The following is a 22,211-nucleotide window of genomic DNA, read 5'->3' on the forward strand; positions in this document are numbered from 1 at the left end:
TTCTATGAATCTATGCAGGTTTCACAGTGGCTAGATCACAAAATACATAAGTGTCAAACACTTTATTTAATAAGTTACATAAGAGACTCCAAGACAGATTTAGTCAAAGTAAAACAAAACAATGCTGTTTTATAAACCATACATCAGAATATTTTATAGCTAAAATAAAAAGCTTCAAGAATTCAGTGTTAAGAAGCAGGATTTGTTATTAGAAGAGTACATACATCAAATAGAAGTTTTGCTGTTACAGAACTGAAACAGTTCATGGACCACAAATATTATCAGTCCTGAAATGTATATACAATTACACTGTAGGCACAGTACTACAGATCTCTTTGGGGGAAATTTCATTATTTAATATGGTATATATCATTTCAGCATATGCCTTTGTCTGCATCCTGATTTTTCCTCTTAATACTTTGTCCTAATATTTGCTTTTTATTTATGGAACGTGAGATACGGTTATGAGATTTGTTGCAAACCTTGACTTTTTTTGTATTTGCTCCAGAGCTAATGCTCCAAGTTGTTGCCAAAGAGACAGGATGCGACTGATATTTTTGCCACAACTGGAGCTCTTATATTCATTGGCCTGTGTCACACATAATGCCAAACTATAGTTTAGTGTTCCGTGCACAAACTTTGGGGCTCGCTGCTTCCCCCACTCCTCTCCTCCAGAGCAACCACAAGGAGAATCTGGGAAGCTTTCCTTCCATTTTCAGCCAAGGTGAAACCTGAACCTAAGTAAACTGTGGTTAATCTTAACTGGTTCAGGGAAATAAGCTGACCAAACTGTGGTTTACGATCTTGGCATATCTCCCTAAAAAACATAGTTAAGAGCTAACAGTTCTGGCCTTGGACAAATCAAGTAACTGTGGACAGTAAAAAAACAAACAAAACCAGAAGTGTAATTTTCAGAAAGCTTTTTGCCGGCCACGCAGACTCATTCCTATAGTGCCAAACTGTGGTTTAGAGTTACATATATATATAATTTCTTTCTATTTAACCATCTTTTACCAACTTCAATTTTCACTCCCCATATCGCCGCCCCACCTCCCATATGGATTGCCTTATCTCGCATGGATTTTCTCATGTCTCCTCAGGTATGCTTTACTCCGGAAACTTTTATCACAGACGGTGCATTGGTGTGGTTTTTCTCCCGTGTGAATTCTCTCATGATGAATAAGGTTTGATCGTCGATTGAAACTTTTACCGCAGACTGAGCATGTATGTGGTTTCTCTCCTGTGTGGCTTCTCTCATGTGAAGTAAGGCTCGACTTTTGCTTGAAACTCTTCTCACAGACTGAGCATGAATATGGCTTCTCTCCGGTGTGGATTCTCCCATGAATAATCAGGTGCTCCTTACGACTGAAGCTTCTGCTACAGACTGAGCATGTGTACGGTTTCTCCTGCGTGTGGATTTTTTGGTGTTCGGTGTAGCTCGTTCTGTGTTTGAATCTTTTACCGCAGACTGAGCAGGTGTATGGTTTTTCCCCCGTATGAATCCTCTCGTGTATGACCACTTGTGATTTGTTACCAAAGCTTTTCCCACAAACTGAGCACGAATACGGTTTCTCCCCTGTGTGCGTTCTCATGTGTCCAAGAAGATTTGCTTTACAGCTGAAGCTTTTACCACAGACTGAGCACATAAAGGGAGTTTCTCCAGTGTGAATTCTTTCGTGGCTCGTGAGGTTGGATCTTTGCTTGAAACTTTTACCACAGAACGAGCAGGCATAAGGCCTTTCTTCCGTGTGAGTTCTTTCGTGTGAAATAAGATTAGTTCTCCCGCTACAACCTTTCCCACATACCGAACATTTATAGGGTGTCTCTCCAGTATGGACTCGTTCATGTCTAATAAGGCTTACTTTGTGAATGAAGCTTTTACCACAGATAGAACACGTGTACGTTTTTTCTTGTGTATGAGTTTTTTCATGGCTAAGAAGATTGGATCTTTGGTTGAAGCTTTTCCCACAGATTGCACATATATACGACTTTTCTTCATTATGGCTTCTTTCATGGACAGCCAGGTAACTTTTCCAATTGAAGCTTTTCCCACAGATAGAGCACGAATATGGTTTTTCTCCCGTATGGGTTCCCTTGTGTCCCAGAAGGCAGTCTTTACGACTGAAACTTTTCCCGCAGATAGAACACTTATACGGGATCTCTCCTGTATGTATTCTTTCATGCTGAAGGAGGCCGGAGCACTGGCTGAAGTTTTTACCACAGACTGGACATGTATATGGTTTCTCTCCCATATGAATTCTCTCATGTCTGATAAGGCTTGCTTTGCGACTAAAGCTTTTCCCACAGACTGAACACGCATATGGTTTCTCTCCTGTGTGGGTGATCTTGTGCGCAACAAGCCCAGAGCTCTGACAGAAGCTTTTACCACACTCAGAGCACTTGTAAGGCTTCTCTCCCGTATGAATTCTCTCATGTCTTATAAGGAGTGCCTTACGACTCAGGTTTTTACCACAGACAGAGCACGGGTACGGTTTTTCCCCTGTATGGGTCCTTTCATGGCTAATAAGATGGGATCTTTGATTGAAGCTTTTCCCGCAGACTGAACACGTATATGGTTTCTCCCCTGTATGATTTAGCTTGTGTCTAATAAGATGTGATCTCCGAAAGAATCTTTTCCCACAGACTAAGCATGTATATAGTTTCTCTCCTGCGTGGCTCTTCCCATGGGTCATCAGGTAATATCTCCAACCAGATCTCTTATCGTCATCTAGGTATTTATATGGTTCCTCTCCTTTTTTAAGCATTCTCCCAGACTTATGGATTCTCTTCTGGAGTTTGGTTTCATTGACGCCACTTCCCCCGTGAGATAAAGTCTTTCCCGCTCTCTTTCCAGAGGCATTTCCTTGGTGCCTCTCTGCTTGGCCTTCTTGCACAGAGACCTCGGCCTTCTTTGGATACCGGAAGATTCCCTCCTTGGCAGTTCCCAAGAGTGTCTCATCCGTTGCCACTTGATGAGTTCTTTCCGGTGGGAAGAGGCCTTCCTCCTTCATGTACCCATTGCCTGTTCGGATAAACAGAGAATTGTGATAGCAGTAAGAGATCTATTGCCTTAGTTTGTCTCCTGAGGAAAGAAGTCATCAACCAAAACGTGTGGCAATTCACTGTTTTGTTTACTTGATAAAGATATTTAATTTGGCTTCCATAAGGGACAACCAGACCAGGGCTATTTTTATAGAAAAAGAGGTACCGGAACTCACCATAAACACCTCCCTTGTTTACTTATACAGTGGTACCTCAGGTTAAGAACTTAATTCGTTCCGGAGGTCCATTCTTAACCTGAAACTGTTCTTTTTTTTTTCTTTTTTTTTTAATATAATTTTTATTAGGTTTGTAATATTCAAAATTCAAATTGCAAATACATGTTTCCATAAATCTAATGGACTCCCCCCATCTTCCGATCACTGCATTCTCTGTAAATCCAAAACCTCAGCAATTTGTTAACTTATTTTAAACATAATAATATATCTTCCATTTTATCGTGATATCTGGTCTCTAAACATTTCAATCCAGATCCATTAATTTTTAGTTTCAACACAATAAAATTATTTCATTACACCACTTCTGTCTTGTTGTACCTTATTTACCAATTCAAAAATTTACCGATACTGAAGCTGTACTTTCCTAGAAAGGAGCATTTTTTAACATTCATACAACTTATAATGCTTTTTCAAATAGTCCTTAAATTTTTCCCAAACTTCCTCCGTTTCTTCTTCTCCCGAGTCTCGAATTCTGCCAGTCATTTCAGCCAGTTCCATATAGTCCATCAACTGCGTCTGCCATTCTTCCAGTGTGGGTAGGTTTTGTGTCTTCCAGTGCTTTGCCATCAAGATCCTTGCTGCTGTAGTAGCGTACATAAAGAAAGTTCTATCTTTCTTGGCCACCCTCTGGTCTACCATGCCCAGGAGGAAGGCCTCCGGTTTCTTGGGTACGGTAAATCTAAGCACCTTTTTTAGTTCATTATGTATCATCTCCCAGAAGGCCTTCACCTTCGGGCAGGTCCACCAGAGGTGTAGAAATGTCCCTTCCTCTTCTTTACATTTCCAACATTTATTATCAGACAGGTGATATATCTTTGCAAGCTTGACTGGGGTCATGTACCACCGGTATGTCATTTTCATAATATTTTCCTTCAAGGCACTACATGCCGTGAATTTCATTCCGGTGTTCCATAACCTTTCCCAGTCTTCAAACATAATGTTATGCCCCAAGTCCTGCGCCCACTTTATCATGGAGGATTTAACAATCTCATCCTGTGTATTCCATTTAAGCAGCAAGTTGTACATTCTCGAAATTAGCTTAGATTTTGGCTCAAGCAACTCTGTCTCTAGTTTCGATTTTTCCTCCTGAAATCCCACTTTTTTGTCCGCTTTAAAAACTTCCTGAATTTGGGCATAATGCAACCAATCTCGCACCTTGTTTTTTAACTTTTCCATACTCTGCAACCTCCATTTATCTCCAATTTTTTCAATTATTTCCCAATATTTAGGCCAGTGGGCCTCCATATTGAGTCTTTTACGTGCTTTGGCCTCCATCGGTGAGAGCCACCTCGGAGTTTTACTCTCCAATAAGTCTTTATATTTTGACCAGACCATAAAAATTGCCCTTCTGACAATATGGTTTTTGAACAATTTATGAACTTTAACCTTGTCATACCACAAATATGCATGCCACCCAAAAGCATTATCAAATCCCTCCAGGTCAAGGACATCGGTGTTCTCCAACAAAATCCAATCCTTCAACCAGCAGAGGGCTGCAGATTCATAATATAACTTCAAGTCCGGCAGGGCAAACCCCCCTCTTTCTTTTGCATCTGTTAGTATTTTAAACTTTATTCGGGGCTTTTTGCCCTGCCAGACAAATTTAGACATATCCCTCTGCCATTTTCCAAAACATTCCACCTTATCCACGATCTGGAGGGCCTGAAACAAAAATAGCATTTTCGGCAATACATTCATCTTTATAGCAGCTATTCTGCCCAACAAGGAAAGTTTCAGTCTTGACCATGTTTCCAAGTCTCTCTTGATCTCTGACCAACATTTCTCATAATTGTCCTTAAACAAATTCAAATTTTTGGAGGTCAGGTACACCCCTAAGTACTTTACTTTTTTAACCACATTTAGTTCTGTTTCTTTTCTGAACTCCTCTATTTCAGTAGTTGTCAAGTTTTTTGCTAAAACTTTAGTTTTTTGTTTATTCAGCTTGAATCCCGCCACCCGACCAAAGTCAGAAATTAATTCTAACGCTCTTTTAGTACTAGAGGCTGGCTCCTGTAATGTTAATACCAAGTCATCTGCAAATGCTTTCAGTTTATATTGTTTCTCTCCGACCACAATTCCCTGTGCCAACCGGTCTTTTCTAATCATGTTCAATAGCACCTCCAGGACTGAAATAAACAGCAGAGGAGATAGAGGGCACCCCTGTCGTGTCCCTTTTTCAATTTTGAACTCCTCTGTCACCACGTTGTTTACTATCAATTTAGCTTTTTGTTCTGAATAAATTGCTTCTATTCCATTTTCAAACCCCCGCCCTACTCCCATCCTTTCCAAATTTTTCTTCATAAACATCCAAGAAATGTTGTCAAAGGCTTTCTCCGCATCAATAAAGATCAACACCGCTCTTGTATTTGAGTTAGTCTGTAAAAATTCCAAAATGTCAATGATGTTTCTTGTGTTGTCAAATAAATGTCTGCCAGGGAGAAAGCCTGCTTGGTCCTTATGAATCACTTCGTTTAATACTTTCTTAAACCTGCTTGCCAAAATGTCTGCAAAAATTTTGTAATCCACATTTAGGAGTGAGATAGGACGGTAGTTTTTAAGTTGAGTTTTTTCAGTTTTTGATTTTGGTATCAACGTGATGAAAGCTTCTTTCCACGTTTCCGGTGCCTTCCTCCCCTCCATAATCTGGTTGCAAACTTCCAACAATGGTTGTATCAATGAGTCCTTCAATGCCTTATAATATTTGGAAGTAAGTCCATCAGGTCCCGGAGACTTGCCCAGTTGGAGGTTCTGAATGGCGCATTCAATTTCTTGGATTGTAATATTACAGTTCAGGGTTGCTCTCATATCCTGGGGTATTTTTTGTAATCCATTAGTTGTGACAAATTGGTCCACCTCCGAGCCTTTTTGTGGCCTTTGTGAATAAAGTTCTTTGAAATATCTCTGGAAACACTTTCTAATTTCCTCGGGTTTCTGAACCATTCTCCCTTCAATCTCTAGGTTTGTAACAGTGTTAAGCTTTTGTCTCTTTTTCAACTGCCAAGCCAACAACTTCCCGCACTTATTAGCAGATTCAAAGGATCTTTGTTTCATTTGTTTAATTTTCCATTCCACCTCTTGATTTATCAGTTTCGAATATTGTGCCTGGAAAAATTTCACTTCTCTCAATACTTCCTTTGATTTAGGCCTGGATCTCAGTTTTTTCTCTCCTTCTCTTATTTTCTCCAAAATCTTCTCCTTCTTTTCATTCCAGAGCCTTTTTTTAATCGTGTTCTGCTGTATTAGAAACCCTCTCATAACTGCTTTACTTGCGTCCCAGATTGTTCTTTTTTCCACATTTGTCTTTAAGTTTATTTCAAAATAGTCCTTTAAAACTTTTTGGGCCTTCTTAACAATCTCCTGATCTCTTAACAAAGCGTCGTTCATTCTCCATCTGAAAGATCCGGTTGTATTTAATCTCAATTCCATTCTCAAAGCGTTGTGGTCGGAGCAGGTTTTTGGGCAGATTTCCACTTTTCTGGTCTTAGGTGCCAGCCCTCTAGTTATCCATATTTGGTCGATTCGCGTCCATGTCATGTGGGCCTCAGAAAAGAAAGTTCCTTCTTTCCCTAGAGGGTTCTTGATCCTCCATATATCAATCAAATCCAAATTGTCAGTCATTTCGAAAAAGGTTTTTGGTAGTCTGCCGTCTTTCGTTATATTAGCACTTTGCGACTTATCCATATTCACTGAGGCGACGCCGTTCATATCTCCCAACATGATAATGTTGTTGTAATCCAAATAGTCCAGCATAGTCTCATGCAGCTTCTTGAAAAATTCCGATTTTCCATCATTTGGGGCGTATATTCCTAGAATTAAAAACTTTTCTCCTTGTGTCTGAATTTCAATTGCCAAAATTCTACCCTGTTCATCTTTGAATACGAATTTTGGTGACAAGTTCTCCTTTGCATATATCACCACTCCTCTTTTCTTAACTTTGTCCGATGAGATAAATTCTTGGCCTAGCCTTTTGTTAATTAACACTTTTCTGTGGAGTCTTGTCACATGTGTTTCTTGCAGGCAAATAATGTCCAATTGTTCTTTTTTCAAAATATGAAATACTTTTCTCCGTTTTTCTGGAGAATTCCCGCCATTTATGTTCCAGCTAAGAAGCTGTAGAGACATCCTGGTCTACTTCTTAGATATCACAGTTGGGTATCTAATTTGTCCTCCGTTCCCGAAGGCTGTGGTGCCGGTCCGCCTCCAGATGGTACGGGTCTTGGTGGTGATCCCGGTGGTGGAGGCCAAGAATCTGCAGCTCTCTTTTGGAGGTCCTCCTCGTTGTCGTGTAGGAACTTCTGGTGGTCCTCTGGTGTTTTAATTCTTACCTTCTTTCCTTTATAAGTAAATGATAGGCCTTGAGGAAATTCCCACCTGTAAGGGATTGCGTTGTACCTTAACAATTTGGCCAAGTCTGTATATGAGGCTCTAAGGTCCAACAGATATTTAGGAATGTCTCTATAAATTTCTGCCCTTTTGCCTTCAACTTCCAGAGATTTTTTAAAATGTTGGCCTAGTATCTTGTCTCTTTCCTCTTTTGTTCTCAAACAAACCAAACAGTCTCTGGACTTGTCTTTCTTAACCGATCTTCCCAATCTGAAGGCCGTCACAATTTTGAAGTCTTTATCTTCCTCAACCCCCCAAAATTTAGAAAATAACTGCGTCAAAAATTCCTCTAGGTTACCCTGCTCCAGCTCTGGGACGGCCCTCAGCCTAAGATTACATTCCTTACTTTTCAGTTCCACCATTGACAGGTAGGCTTGCTGTTCTCCTACCTGTCTTTTCAGAGGTCTTACTTCCCCTTTGATCTCCTCCACCTTTTTGCACGCTTGCTCAGCTTTTTGATTGGCTTCCGCAGCTAATTTGTAGTTCTCCGCCGTAGCTCCTTGCAGTTTCTCAATGGCCTGAGTATGCTGGGAAACCTGATCTGTTAACTTACTGATAGTAGATGTAGCTCTATCAATTTTAGATGACTGATCGTCCACCTTCTTATTCAAAAGTGCCAGTTGTTCCAAAATTTGTTTCAAGACTGGATCAGTTCCTCCAGTTGCCATATCTTCTGTTGCAAGCGTTTCAACTTCTTCCTCCTGCGCCGTCAGCACAGTCGGTACCGAGGATCTGCGTTGATGAATCAACGTTGTTTGAACAAGCTGCCCAGCTCTCTTATCTTTTTTCTTTTCTTTAGCTTCCTCAGCTAAAGCTTCCTTAGCTTTAGATGCTCTTGTTTTCCCTGGGCCACTCATTCCCCAGCTGCCTCTGTTCAAGGTCAAATAGTCTTTCAATCCATGAGAAAGGCAAGTCCAGAATGTAAACAATTAAACCACAAAAAATCCCAATAAGGTACAGTTCCCAGACCTCTATGCCTCCGCAAATCCACTAGGGGGGGCTTTCATAAGAAAGAAAGTTTCTTTTCCACCATCAAAGTTCCTATTTCAACTTTTATAGTCCCCAAGTTCAAAAAGGAGGCTTTCAGATAGTTCTGTTTCAAAATAGTGCCACAAGGTAACGGAAAGGTTCCAATATCAGTATTAAAGCGATAGTGTATCCATCAATGCAACAATTTGTACTTAAGAAAAAGTTTCAGCAGCCTGACAGTACTCCTTTGCAACACTGGCAGTCCGATAGCTCGGTTATCCCCTTCAATTCCACGTCACTTCACAATAGGGGGAAGATTCCTTAGCGCAATGAACCAACAGATTTACTCCTTCAATCTTTTTAATTTCTAGAAGAACACAGTCTGTTAATGCCCCTTCATACTAATTTCAAAGTCTCTTTTGAGCGCTTCAGCCCACATCGGGCTCTTTGCTTTGCTCTGATTAGCAGGACCGGAAGGCGGACTTCCTGTTACTCGCCTCCCGTTTTCAGCCGAATTAAACGAATTTAAATCAATCTTTAGTCAATCTTTAGTACCCCTTACTCACGGGTAAATTGCAGCCAATTCCGATGATTTTCAAGAAGAAAGGTCGACGCTCATCAGCAACAGCAGCGCGGCTTCACTTCCGCGAAAAGAGCGATGAACTCACAGCGCCGCTCCCCCGTTCACGTTCCGGAGCCTCTTACGAGGTCCCTTCCTCGTTTCTGGGGGGGCTTCTGGCACCCGCCGAGTCCCACGGCCGCAGGCTCGCTCTGCCTACGGTTTGTCTTAATGGGTCTCCGCTTTGCCGCAGCGGACGACCCTTTTTCGCGGAGCCCCTCTTCACACAGTAAAGAGGACCGCCATTGCCGTTTTGCGCCGCCTCCGGAAGTCCCTTAACCTGAAACTGTTCTTAACCTGAGGTACCACTTTAGCTAATGGGGCCTCCTGCTGCCGCCGCCACGCAATTTCTGTTCTCATCCTCAAGCAAAGTTCTTAACCCGAGGTAGTATTTCTGGGTTAGCGGAATCTGTAACCTGAAGCATCTGTAACCTGAGGTACCACATAGCAGATCTTCTCCCCTCTCTGCCTCAGGGCCCTGGCACCGAAAAGGGAAAAGACACAAGGATGGTATGTCACTTTCGCTCAAACTTTTTCAGCAGGGGGCCGGTCCACTGTCCCACAGACCTTGTTTGGGGGCTGGGCTATATTTTGGAAAAAAAATATAAACCTTTTCTTAGTGTCCCAGGCACCCTCTTTTTAGTTGAGACTAGCTTCCTGCCAAGGTTCTTCCTGTTTCCTGCTGTTGGCACTGTGGTTTGCCTCACCTGAAACAGTTGCCCTTTCCTCAGTTTCTTGGAAATCTTGGGCCCAGGTCTCTCCTTTCAGTTCCAGCTTTATTATTATACCAGGAAATCCTGTTTAGGGGGAAGGAGATCAGAGAAGGTTTTATCATTTTTTAAGACTTTTATTTTTTAAAAATAAATTTTATTAAGGCTTACAGAGAAAAATACCAAACTTATTATCGTCTCCCTTTTTAAAAAACAAACCAAGACTTTTATCTAGATACAATAAAATCACAAAAGGGGTGGGGGAGAGAAAGAAACAGAGAAAGGAAAAGAAATAAAATTTAAAAAGTAGAAAAGAGGGTAAAAGAGAAAGATAGAAGAATAAGATATAGAAAATAAAGAACTTTTTATTCTTCATCTGTCCGTGACAAAGATAACTGTGATTTTAAAGATGAATGGGAACCTTTTAAAGATGAATGGGAAGAAGCAACAAAATGAACTGGACTCTTTGGCAGGTTTTGAATAAACATTCACAAACTCTTTATTGTAATATATAGATAGATAATTTGAGGATCTTTACAATTTCATAACATGCAAACAGAAAGATGTGATGAGAAACCAGAGAAAGGAGTTGAGGGAAGTCCGGGGGTGGGGGGAGGTTGGGTTTTTTGTTTGGAGGGGAGGAAAATGGAGGGGGGGACACCAATGTGGACGATGTATTTTTGTTAAAATTATTGTGTTGAAATTTCTAATTTATTTTTTTTAAGTGCCTTTTCTCTGATCAAACGCATCAGCTTTGCCATCTCAGCTAAGTCCGTCAGTTTTAACAGCCATTCTTCCATTGTTAGTAATGGTGTGCCCTTCCATTTTTGTGCACATAAAAGTCTGGCGGCCGTGACTTTTAAGGCTTTTAGATCAGGTTTGGTTCCTAGGCCAAGCTCTGGCCAAGACAGTCGTGCTGGAAGGGGCTGAAACATCTGGACAGTTCCGGGTTGCAAGGACCCAGGTTGCAAGGACTTGAGAGCAGTACATGTGAAAAGGATTTAGGAGTCTTGGTTGACCACAAACTTGACATGAGCCAACAGTGTGACGCGGCAGCTAAAAAAGCCAATGCAATTCTGGGCTGCATCAATAGGAGTATAGCATCTAGATCAGGGGAAGTAATAGTGCCACTGTATTCTGCTCTGCTCAGACCTCACCTGGAGTACTGTGTCCAGTTCTGGGCGCCACAGTTCAAGAAGGACACTGACAAACTGGAACGTGTCCAGAGGAGGGCAACCAAAATGGTCAAAGGCCTGGAAACGATGCCTTATGAGGAACGGCTAAGGGAGCTGGGCATGTTTAGCCTGGAGAAGAGGAGGTTAAGGGGTGATATGATAGCCATGTTCAAATATATAAAAGGATGTCACATAGAGGAGGGAGAATGGTTGTTTTCTGCTGCTCCCGAGAAGCGGACATGGAGCAATGGATCCAAACTACGAGAAAGAAGATTCCACCTAAACATGAGGAAGAACTTCCTGACAGTAAGAGCTGTTCGACAGTGGAATTTGCTGCCAAGGAGTGTGGTGGAGTCTCCTTCTTTGGAGGTCTTTAAGCAGAGGCTTGACAACCATATGTCAGGAGTGCTCTGATGGTGTTTCCTGCTTGGCAGGGGGTTGGACTCCATGGCCCTTGTGGTCTCTTCCAACTCTATGATTCTATGATTCTATGACCCAGCAGGGCCTGGTGCGAAAGGGACTGTACCATCCCAGTCTTTATGCAGAAAGTTCTCAGGTACAGTCCTAGCCATCCCCAATAGGTCTGAAAAAGAACCCAGGCTGTGCCCCTAGAGAACTACTGCTGGTCGGAGGAGAATATACTGAGCCGATCTGAGTTAGGATCAGGGAGAAGCTTGCAGTGGCTCCAATCTGGTGGAACGCTCTGTCACAAGAGACTAGGGCCGTGCGGGACTTGACATCTTTCCGCAGGGCCTGCAAGACAGAACTGTTCCACCAGGCCTTTGGCCAGGGCACAGCCTGACTCCCTCCTTCGGCAGTCTTCACGGAGCTCTGGCCCAATGGTTGCCATTGGTTTCATCTGAATTAATTTTATAATGAATGGTTTTAGAGTGTTGTGTTGTGTTGTACTGTTGTACTGTTTTATTGTTGTTAACCGCCCTGAGCCCGGCTTCGGCTGGGGAGGGCGGGATATAAATAAAATTTATTATTATTATTATTATTATTATTATTATTATTATTATTATTATTATTATTATTATGTTCCCACGATTATCTTGTGCACCTGCAGAAAAGGAGCGAGGGCCCTGGGGAGAAATGCCCACGTAAACCCTTTAAAATTAAAACCTTGGTGGTGAAGCCCAGATCAGAAGAACTGTTACCACACCTGACTGATCTGCAGCAGCATTCACATTTTCATCCGCTCCTGGGTGTTCTGGGACGCAGGGATCCTCTTCCTGTTCCTGCTTTATCACGAGGTCGGGAAATCCTGAATCAAAGGGGGCAGGGAAAGGAGAGGTAAAACGAAGTGTTCAGGTGCAATATTCCAACAGCCGGCCTCAGATGCAGAGCACAACTAGAGAATCAGAACAGAACTGCAGAGTTGGAAGGGACCCTGAGAGTCATCTAGTCGAGCCCCGCTGCAAAGCAAAGTTTTCGTTCAAGAGTTACTTATCATTTGATTTATCAGATCCCTCCCCTGATTTGTAATCTGGTTGTAAGCTGCCTAGGGAAGTTCGTCTTCCCCATTCTCAACGCTGTAGCAGGAGGTCATCAACACTTTCCAATTTAGCCTTTGGAGGATGGATGCAATTGCTATCTTACCATAACTATTTGTGGTCCTCCTCCTGGATTTTGTTTTTGTTTTTTAACACTCACTATTTTATTATTTTTTAGGATGTTTCTTATTGTGGTTATTACTATTATTACAGTGGTACCTTGGGTTACATACGCTTCAGGTTACATACACTTCAGGTTACAAATGCCGCTAACCCAGAAATAGTGCTTCAGGTTAAGAACTTTGCTTCAGGATGAGAACAGAAATCGTGCTCTGGCGGCAGCGGCAGGCCCCATTAGCTAAAGTGGTGCTTCAGGTTAAGAACAGTTTCAGGTTAAGTACGGACCTCCGGAACGAATTAAGTACTTAACCTGAGGTACCACTGTATTATTATTATTATTACTGCTAACTTTCACTGGTGTTTGTTCATCTTGCATCCTCTTTATTATTTGTATCATGTTAAAGCAATTTGCTGTCCGGCCATCCTCTTGATCCTAATTTCCACCCCTCACCTGATTTGGCAGTAGCTGGGAAGGTCTTTTGCCACTGGTGGTCCAGAACCCAAAGCTGCTCTTCCTCTTCTTCTTCTTCTTCTTCTTCTTCTTCTTCTTCTTCTTCTTCTTCTTCTTCCAGCTTTATTATCACATCAGGAATCTCTGGTTCACAGGAAATATGTGTGAGAAAGAGTATGGTTAAGAGGGACATTTTATCACTCTACACAGGGGCAGATCCCAAAATTGCGTTCCAGAGTTTAGCCCAATGTATACTGGATTCAGGGACGCGGGTGGCGCTGTGGTCTAAACCACAGAGCCTAGGACTTGCCGATCAGAAGGTCGGCGGTTCGAATCCCCGCGACAGGCTGAGCTCCCATTGCTTAGTCCCTGCTCCTGCCAACCTAGCAGTTCGAAAGCACATCAAAGTGCAAGTAGATAAATAGGTACCGCTCCAGCGGGAAGGTAAACGGCGTTTCCGTGCGCTGCTCTGGTTCGCCAGAAGCGGCTTAGTCATGCTGGCCACATGACCCGGAAGCTGTATGCTGGCTCCCTCGGAAAATAAAGCGAGATGAGCACTGCAACCCTAATGGTCAGGGGTCCCTTTATACTGGATTCAATGTGTATTGGGGTGATGTCTCAGCTTCCCCACCTGTGTCAGGCTCCAAAATGATCTCCTTTTCCTCCACAATTGGCTGGTCTGGGATCCATGGGTCTTCCTCTTGCTCAAGCTGGGAGATCAAGTTGGGTTTGACAACTCGAAAACCTGCCCAGGGAACAGAAGAATCTCAAGTAATATGTGGGGCTGCCTTCGAAGATGGTTCTGCCCAGAGCATGACACTTAGAACATATAACACCAATTTTGGCATGACTGCTCTGGCTACCAAATAATTCCATACAAAAATTGACGAAAAAATAAAGAAGAAGAAATTGTGGGGAATTAAGGATTTGAAGTCAGCACAGGGCAAGTTCACTCAACGAGCCTGTATTTAAAGTTTCTATGGTTTTTTACAAACTATCTTTTCCCCCTTTTTTGGTATAATTTTTATTAAAGATTTAAACAAATCATATTATCTAAAAACATGTCCTCCTTAATTTTTTCCCCATTTTCCTCCCTCACCCCCCAACCCCCCCCCAACTTCCCTCAGTTCCAGTCTTTGGTTTCTCTGTGAATGCTGTTCTCTGTATGTTACAAAGTTGTATAAATCCTTAAATTATTTAACTAATTATTGTCAATAAAATGTTTGTGAATGTTTATTCAAAACCTGCCAAGGAGTCCAATTCACTTTGTTGCGTCTTCAAATACTTTGTAAAGGGTTCCCATTCATCTTTAAAGTCACAGTTATCCTTGTCCCGTAGCTTATATGTCAGTTTTGACAGTTCTGCATAGTCCATCAATTTTTCTTGCCATGATTCTTTAGGTGGAATTTCTTCAGTCTTCTATCCTTGTGCTATTAGGACTCTCGCAGCCGTTGTCACGACAACGAACTGTATCTTAATGGATATTTTTGCCATTACAGTTTATTATTTTAATGATTATCTTTTATGTGTTTTCCCCCCAAATTGTTTCGATTGAATTTCAAAACATTAAGAAATGCAAATAAGAAAAGTAAAAGTAAAAAAAAGCAACTAAGAGCTCATCCACCCCCAAAAGATATCTTTTCAGTGTTAGGAACTAACAGAGTACTAATACCAGACACATTATAATACTTTTCTTTCTATGCTACAAGATACGAGTACCTCTCTCCTAGAGCAAGTCCCACACCGTCAGAAGTGTGCGTTGAAATGAATTTCTGAATGAAAGGGGTGGAGGGGAGGGAAGAGAATTACATTTCCTATCAAAGGTTGAGAAAAAGGGCGCTTACCTAAAGAGGCTACATGCCCATAATTTTCCTGCATGACGTCCCGGTACAAAGCTTTTTCATGTGTATCCAATAGAGCCCACTCACACTCTGTGAAATACACAGCCACGTCCTCAAAAGCCACACAGCCCTGGAAAGAAAGGAAATAGCAACATTTAGGGAAAGTGTGGTGCAAATACGAAGTTCCCTGTTGCTACAGATAACTATGACTTGGGATGATTCTGGGCTAAGGTTACCAGATTTTTCTCAATGAATCCGGGGACACTTTTCAACTTCCTACTAAATGGATGGATTTTGTCAGGAAACTGATTTGTAAGCCAAATTTGGTGTGATTGCCATAAAACGTAGGGAACAAGCTGTGCTATCATAATGATTAAGGCTTTAAATGATAATTTTAGGTTATATGTTAGTGACTTAAGTTTTAATTTATATATTTTTATATATTTGTAACTGTTGCTATATCTGTATTGTCCCTGTTATATCCTGTTATACCTAATTGCAAATTCAAATGTATCTCTATTGTGTTTTATGACTTCCTTGATATTGGTCTGTGACTGAAATAATAAAATTCATTCATCCGGGGACTGTCCCCGGGAAACAGGGACATCTGGTAACCTTATTCTGGGCAGCTGCTATTTGTGCATAGGATCCAATCATATACAGTTGTACCTTGGATCTGGAACAAATCAGCTCAAAAGCCAGAAGTGAGTGTTCCGGTTTTTGAATGATTTTCAGAATCCGAACTTCCGGCATGGCTTCAGTGGCTTCCGATTGGCTGCAGGAGTTTCCTGCAGCCAATCAGAAGCCACACTTTGTTTTCCGAACGTTTTGGAAGTCGAATAGACTTCCAGAACGAATTCCGTTCAACTTCCAAGGTACTGGTAAATTCAGATTGCCCAATTATAGTTGATTGGCGGCTCCTGCACAAAGACCTGGCTTCCCCCAAAAGAACAGATGTTTTGTAATAAGGAAAAAGATGGGGAAAATACAGGAAAGTGTGGGATAGCACTTGCTTTGATGCAGCAGCATCAAAGCTCCCCATAAATGTGCAAATGCTCATTAAATAGCCCACGTCGTCTAATCTTGCAAACAGATCAGGAGGCATGCTTACTAAATAGGTTGTCTGGAAGCAACAAGTGTTGCTTGGTTTTTGTGACTTTTGTCACTTCTGCCTTGAACTGTAAGGAAAAGGTAAAGGGACCCCTGACCATTAGGTCCAGTTGTGGCCGAGTCTGGGGTTGTGGCGCTCATCTCGCTTTATTGGCCGAGGGAGCCTGCGTACAGCTCCCGGGTCATGTGGCCAGCATGACTAAGCTGCTTCTGGCAAACCAGAGCAGCGCACGGAAACGCCGTTTACCTTCCCGCCAGAGTGGTACCTATTTATCTACTTGCACTTTGACGTGCTTTCGAACTGCTAGGTTGGCAGGAGCAGGGACCGAGCAATGGGAGTTCACCCTGTTGCGAGGATTCGAATTGCCGACCTTCTCATCAGCAAGTCCTAGGCTCTGTGGTTTAACCCACAGCGCCACCCGCGTCCCTCTTTCAACTGTACACCACGCTGAAAGTCCTTGTGCAGAAGGGCAGCTTATAAATTGCCTAAATAAAAACAGCCAGGCAATCTATGTCCAATGGCCAGTATCCATTGTTAGTCACACTCACAGGAGACTGGCTGATAGATGAATGAATTCACTGACTTCTACCCTCCAGATTGACTTAGTTTGGTTTCACCCATTTCCTCTGTAATCCTCACAACCACCCTGTAAACTAAGCTTAAGAAGAAGACAGACCGTGGGTTGTTTTTGAGGCCACTGAGCATTCAAGTAGATATCAGCATGGCAGACCTACAACTGGGTCTCCTACAATTTAAAAAATGAGTGTTGTTGCCTGCACTGCCAATCTGGATCGGGATGGCAGTGCTGGGGGAAGGTGGGATTAACTCCTTAATGTCATTGTCCTAATATCACCCTGCCTCCCAAAGTTACCCTCAGGGCAGAAACATACCAAACATATTGAAACCCCCTCCCTCTGCACCACAGCCCTTTATTTGGCATGGCTGCTATTCCCACACCCCAAAATTCAGCACAAGAATCAGTCTATGAACTGCCCAAATCACATTTAGCTCAGCCCTATCCTGAGATTTTTGGGACGCGGGTGGCGCTGTGGGTTTAACCACAGAGCCTAGCACTTGCCGATCAGAAGGTTGGCGGTTCGAATCCCAGCGACGGGGTGAGCTCCTGTTGCTCGGTCCCTGCTCCTGCCCACCTAGCAGTTCGAAAGCACATCAAAGTGCAAGTAGATAAATAGGTACCGCTCTGGCGGGAAGGTAAACGGCGTTTCCATGCGCTGCTCTGGTTCACCAGAAGCAGCTAAGTCATGCCGGCCACATGACCCGGAAGCTGTACGCCGGCTCCCTCGGAAAATAAAGCGAGATGAGCACCTCAACCCCAGAGTCGTCTGTGACTGGAACTAATGGTCAGGGGTCCCTTTACCTTTACTTTATCCTGAGATTTAAATTGGGGCTTTTCTTTCCAGCTCGTAGTTCAAACTTCTGTTACATGATCTCCAGCTCCCAGAAAACGAACAACCCTTTGCTGAGATCTTGAGCAATAGACTTGATTTATAACATTGATTGATTGATTTTGCAGGAAGCGGGTACCAATTGCTGTCTCATCCTAGGCATACCTGAGGCCAGTCCTACTTCTGCATCCGTTTGACTGTAAGAGATGCTTTGGAATTTGACAAGGAATTTTGCTTCCTGGATGCTGAAGCTGAACGACGGCACCCCCCTCTCAACTCAGCCAGAACAGAGGAATCTGGGCCCTGAGCTCTGTTTCTCAAGACAGGAGTTGCCACTCTCCCAGGTACCCCACACCCAGCCCCCAGCCCCCGTACCTGAGGTAGCTGTGTGTCCATTGCTGCTTCCGCTTCCCTCAGAGGTGGGGACGATGCTTCTATGAGACCTGGAAAAGTGACAAGGTTACATGGGGCTGTGCCCTGCATAGATATAAAAGTGTCGACCCAAATGGATGATGGGAAAAGTGAGGTGGTCGTATTGTAACAGGGATCTTGCAACAGGTGACGAGTCAAGCTTGAGTCCATGAGGAAAGGTAAAAACAACCGTCAGGGATTCCGTTCCAAAGATGTTGGTTTTTTGAACCATGGCAGTTGGGAGCAGTTAAGGAGGCAGACTGCAGGGCTTCACTGGAGCCTGAGCAAGAGGGTCTTTAGTTCCCGCATTTTGGGTGGGGGGAGCTCAGGCCAAGGATATATGGAGTGAGCAGCTATACACAGGCCTCTGTGCATGTGCAAAGCGCTTTTCTTTCGTTAGTTGCTGTGCTGTCTAGCACCAACTTAAAAAAACTGAACACCAGTCAAGGTTTCTTCAGGGTTGGCAACCCCTGCCTTAGAGCATGGGCTCAGGAATAACACACACACACACACACACACACACACACACACACACCACACCACACATCTACCATGTGCCTCTAGTCTAGTCCAAAGTGGAAAAAATATAAATGCAGAGGACATTTAGAATCCTTTCCCCCTTTGAGATCAGCTTTGAGACAGAAGCCTCAGGAAATTATTTTTCCAATGCACACATTTACAATACTGGGGGTGTCTAGATATGTGGATCTCCCCCCCCCCCCCGTCCACCACACTTCACCCCCTTTTCCCTCTCTCACCAGCAGATCACTCCCTGCTCAGCTGCATCCCTGACCAGCCGATCCCTCTTTTCTGTTTCCCCCTCCCTCCCCTTTCTTGTTGGCTCTCTCTCTTCCTCCTTCCTACATCTGCAGTTCCTGCCCTTCTCGGCTTTATGCCTTCCAGGAGGGTTTTTTAAAAATATATGTATATAAATTATTATTATGCGGGCTGATGTTTTGGAAGTGCCCCTTTTGATGTTGCACCGCTTCTCCTTCTCCTGCCTGCCTGTGTTGACCTGTGCGCCTGCTTTTCCGCTTCCCGCCATGTGACTGAGGCCACACCAGATCCCTGGCAGTGCAAATCCATCTTCTGTGCTATGTCCTCAGACGGAGTGCCTCTCAGTGGCAAGGCTCATGCTAGGCACACAGGCATTGATTTCAGTTACGAGGGGCTTCCCATGAAATATCCTGAAGCAATTAATTTTTTCCATGTAACATTTTTACAAATCAGTTTCATTTTTTGAGACATTGGGGGGGGGAAGATGGGTGAGGGTGGGTCCTGAAGCAATTAATGATTTAAAAAAACCATACGTTTTATCCATCCATCCATTTGTTTCATTTATGGGCTGCTTCCTATATTGCATCTCTCTCTTTTTAAAAAAAAAAATTATTAATTTCAATTCCTTATACCACATCAGACATGAAAACAACAAAAGAGACATACAGGACATATGCACGCAAAAGAGAAATACATTAAAACATAATTAAAAAGAAAAGAAAAACATTACATAACATAAGACACCAACAGATTAACTTACACTAACTGAATAACTAAATCACACAACAATAATTGACTTCCCTTCAACTCGGTTTCGGAATGTGTTATAAAAAATTTTCTATCTGCAGTTTCATTTCCTTAAAACTCTTTACGTCACAAGCGTTATATCGAGCCTACTTTGATTTTTAGATTTTTTTCCCTCTGTTTCAATGTATGCCATAAATTTATTCCATTCGTTATTAAACTTTATACCTTTTTGGTTTCTTATTTTCTGTGTCATTTTTGCCAATTCTAAATAATCAAATAATTTGGATTGCCACTCGTTTATCCTATATTGCATCTCAGAGATCCTATATTGCATCTCAAAGCGATTTCACAAGTCCATTAAAAACATATTTTAAAGTATTACATATTTAAAATAATTGCGTTTTTTAAAAAAATCATTACATCTATAATAGCAATTAGAAACCAAAGGATCAACAATACAGTGGTACCTCAAGTTACAGACACTTCAGGTTACAGATGCTTCAGGTTACAGGCTCTGCTAACCCAGAAATAGTACTTCAGGTTAAGAACTTTGCTTCAGGATGAGAACAGAAATTGAGCGGCGGCGGAGGGGGGCCCCTTTAGCTAAAGTGGTGCTTCAGTTTAAAAACAGTTTCAGGTTAAGAACGGACCTCCAGAACGAATTAAGTTCTTAACCCAAGGTACCACTGTAAAAGCATATAATCGGTAAAGTGAAAAGGTAAAGGACCCCTGGACGGTTAAGTCCAGTCAAAGGAGACTATGGGGTTGCGGCACTCATCTCACTTTCAGGCTGAGGAGGCCGGCATTTTTCCACAGACAGATTTCCAGTTCATGTGGCCAGCATGACTAAACCGCTTCTGGCGCAATGGGACACCATGATGGAAACCAGAGCGCACAGAAATACTTTTTACCTTCCCGCCGCAGCGGTATCTATTTATCTACTTGTACTGGTGTGCGTTCAAACTGCTAGGTTGGCAGAAACTGGAACAGAGCAACAGCTCACCCCATTGTGTGGATTTGAACCACCGACCTTCTGATCAGCAAGCCCAAGAGGACCAGTGGTTTAGAACACAGCATCACCCGCTCCCTTCTATAATATATGGATACATATGGATAGCTCTGTTGGTTAAAGCTTGGTGCTGATAGTGCTAAGTTTACAAGTTCTATCCCTGTCTGAGACAGCTGCATATTCCTGCATTGCAGGGGGTTGGACTAGATGATCCTCAGGGTCCCTTCAAACTTTACAGTGCTATGATTCTGTGATATAGAGGAATAACATGGAACATTGCAAACAACAAATAATGGGCAACAGTTACCAGGCACAAAGCAAAATGCAGTTGTGATGTGCAGAAGGCAGAAAATAATAGGGTTCATCCTCCAAGAAGCTCAAAGTCAGCCTGGATTCCACCCAACTGCCTCTCTCTTTCTTTTAAATCTATTTTCTATTTACTGTAATATATTTTTATCCCGCCAAGTCAGGTTTCAAGGCGGCTTACAACATCAGTTATAAAATACAGAATAATAACAAGCTGGTTAAAAACAATACTTAAAATGCATCACAGTGTATCTAAAACCAGCAATTAAAATATAATTTGAACGGACAGCAGCCCAGTCATCAGCATCCTCTGCACCCCAGTTTCCAAATGCATATACAGTGGTACCTCAGGTTAAGTACTTAATTCGTTCCGGAAGTCTGTACTTGAAACTGTTCTAAACCTGAAGCACCACTTTAGCTAATGGGGCCTCCTGCTGCCATGGCGCCACCGGAGCATGATTTCTGTTCTCATCCTGAAGCAAAGTTCTTAACCCGAGGTAATATTTCTGGGTTAGCGGAGTCTGTAACCTGAAGCGTATGTAACCCGAGGTACCACTGTATTCTACATATATTTGCCAAAGTTAGGCTGGAGGAATGAGAGCAGGTGGCTCTCTTAAGTCACCTTTGCGCAAGAGCCAAGAAAGGGAGCAGAAAGGGGCAGGGGCCAAAAGATCAGCAACTCAATCCTGCGTGCTTTTACTACAAAGACTCGCTGAGTTCAATGGCTTACTCTCGAGTAAGCGCGCAAAAGATTCGGGGTGCGGGCAGCCGTGAAACCCAGCCCTGTGCATTTGCCTGGGAGCAAACCATCAACTCCAGAGTTAAGGGTTTAGAACAAGGGTCAGCAACCTTTTCCAGCAGGGGACCGGTCCACTGTCCTCAGACCTTGTGGGGGGCCGGACTATATATATTTGAGGGGGGGAATTATGAACGAATTCCTATGCCCCACAAATAACCCAGAGGTGCATTTTAAATAAAAGGCTAGATTCTACTCATGTAAAAAACACGCTGATTCCCGGACCGTCCGAGGGCCGGTTTTAGGTGGTGATTGGGCCGGATCCGGCCCCCGGGCCTTAGTTTGCCTACCCCTGGTTTAGAATCACGGAGTTAGAATCATAGAATAATAGAATTATAAAGTCGGAAGGGACCCCAAAGGGTCATCTAGTCCAACCCGCTGCAACGCAGGAATCTCAGCTAAAGCATCCATCTGCTTAAAATCCTCCAAGGAAGGAGAGTCCACCACTCCCGTTCCACTTACTTCAGAGTAAGCCTGCATATATGATTGGTGGTGGGTTTTACCAAACAAACAAAAATTGCAAAAAAAAAAACCCACTCCCGCAGGCAATGAATTCAAGCAGCCCCAAGGAATCAATTGCCAAGCGCATCCAGCCTCGCTCCATCT

General features: G+C 42.9%; 1 protein-coding gene across 7 annotated transcripts in view; it reads right to left on the bottom strand.

Moving 5' to 3' along the window:
- Nucleotides 1–47: 47 nt before the first annotated feature.
- The window catches only part of LOC309364402 (uncharacterized protein), a 30,132-nt gene continuing 7,968 nt past the window's right edge, over nt 48–22,211 (bottom strand). Inside the window, exons 1-9 of one of the 7 annotated variants that reach the window (XM_081901612.1) lie at nt 18,904–19,073; nt 18,729–18,775; nt 17,935–18,002; nt 15,046–15,172; nt 13,833–13,946; nt 13,202–13,345; nt 12,300–12,401; nt 9,957–10,046; nt 48–3,022 (exon numbers count right to left, since the gene is read on the bottom strand). In XM_081901612.1, the coding sequence (XP_081757738.1) occupies nt 1,068–3,022; nt 9,957–10,046; nt 12,300–12,401; nt 13,202–13,345; nt 13,833–13,946; nt 15,046–15,172; nt 17,935–17,955 (2,553 nt within the window). In that variant the 5' untranslated portion in view covers nt 17,956–18,002; nt 18,729–18,775; nt 18,904–19,073 and the 3' untranslated portion in view covers nt 48–1,067. Of the gene's footprint in view, nt 3,023–9,956; nt 10,047–12,299; nt 12,402–13,201; nt 13,346–13,832; nt 13,947–15,045; nt 15,173–17,934; nt 18,559–18,728; nt 18,869–18,903; nt 19,074–22,067; nt 22,105–22,211 lie in introns of those variants that run through there. The other 6 variants (XM_081901615.1, XM_081901613.1, XM_081901614.1 and 3 more) reach the window with 6 other exon arrangements.

Source organism: Podarcis melisellensis (assembly GCF_964234715.1).
Source record: "Podarcis melisellensis genome assembly, chromosome: 2".
Lineage (NCBI taxonomy): Eukaryota > Metazoa > Chordata > Lepidosauria > Squamata > Lacertidae > Podarcis > Podarcis melisellensis.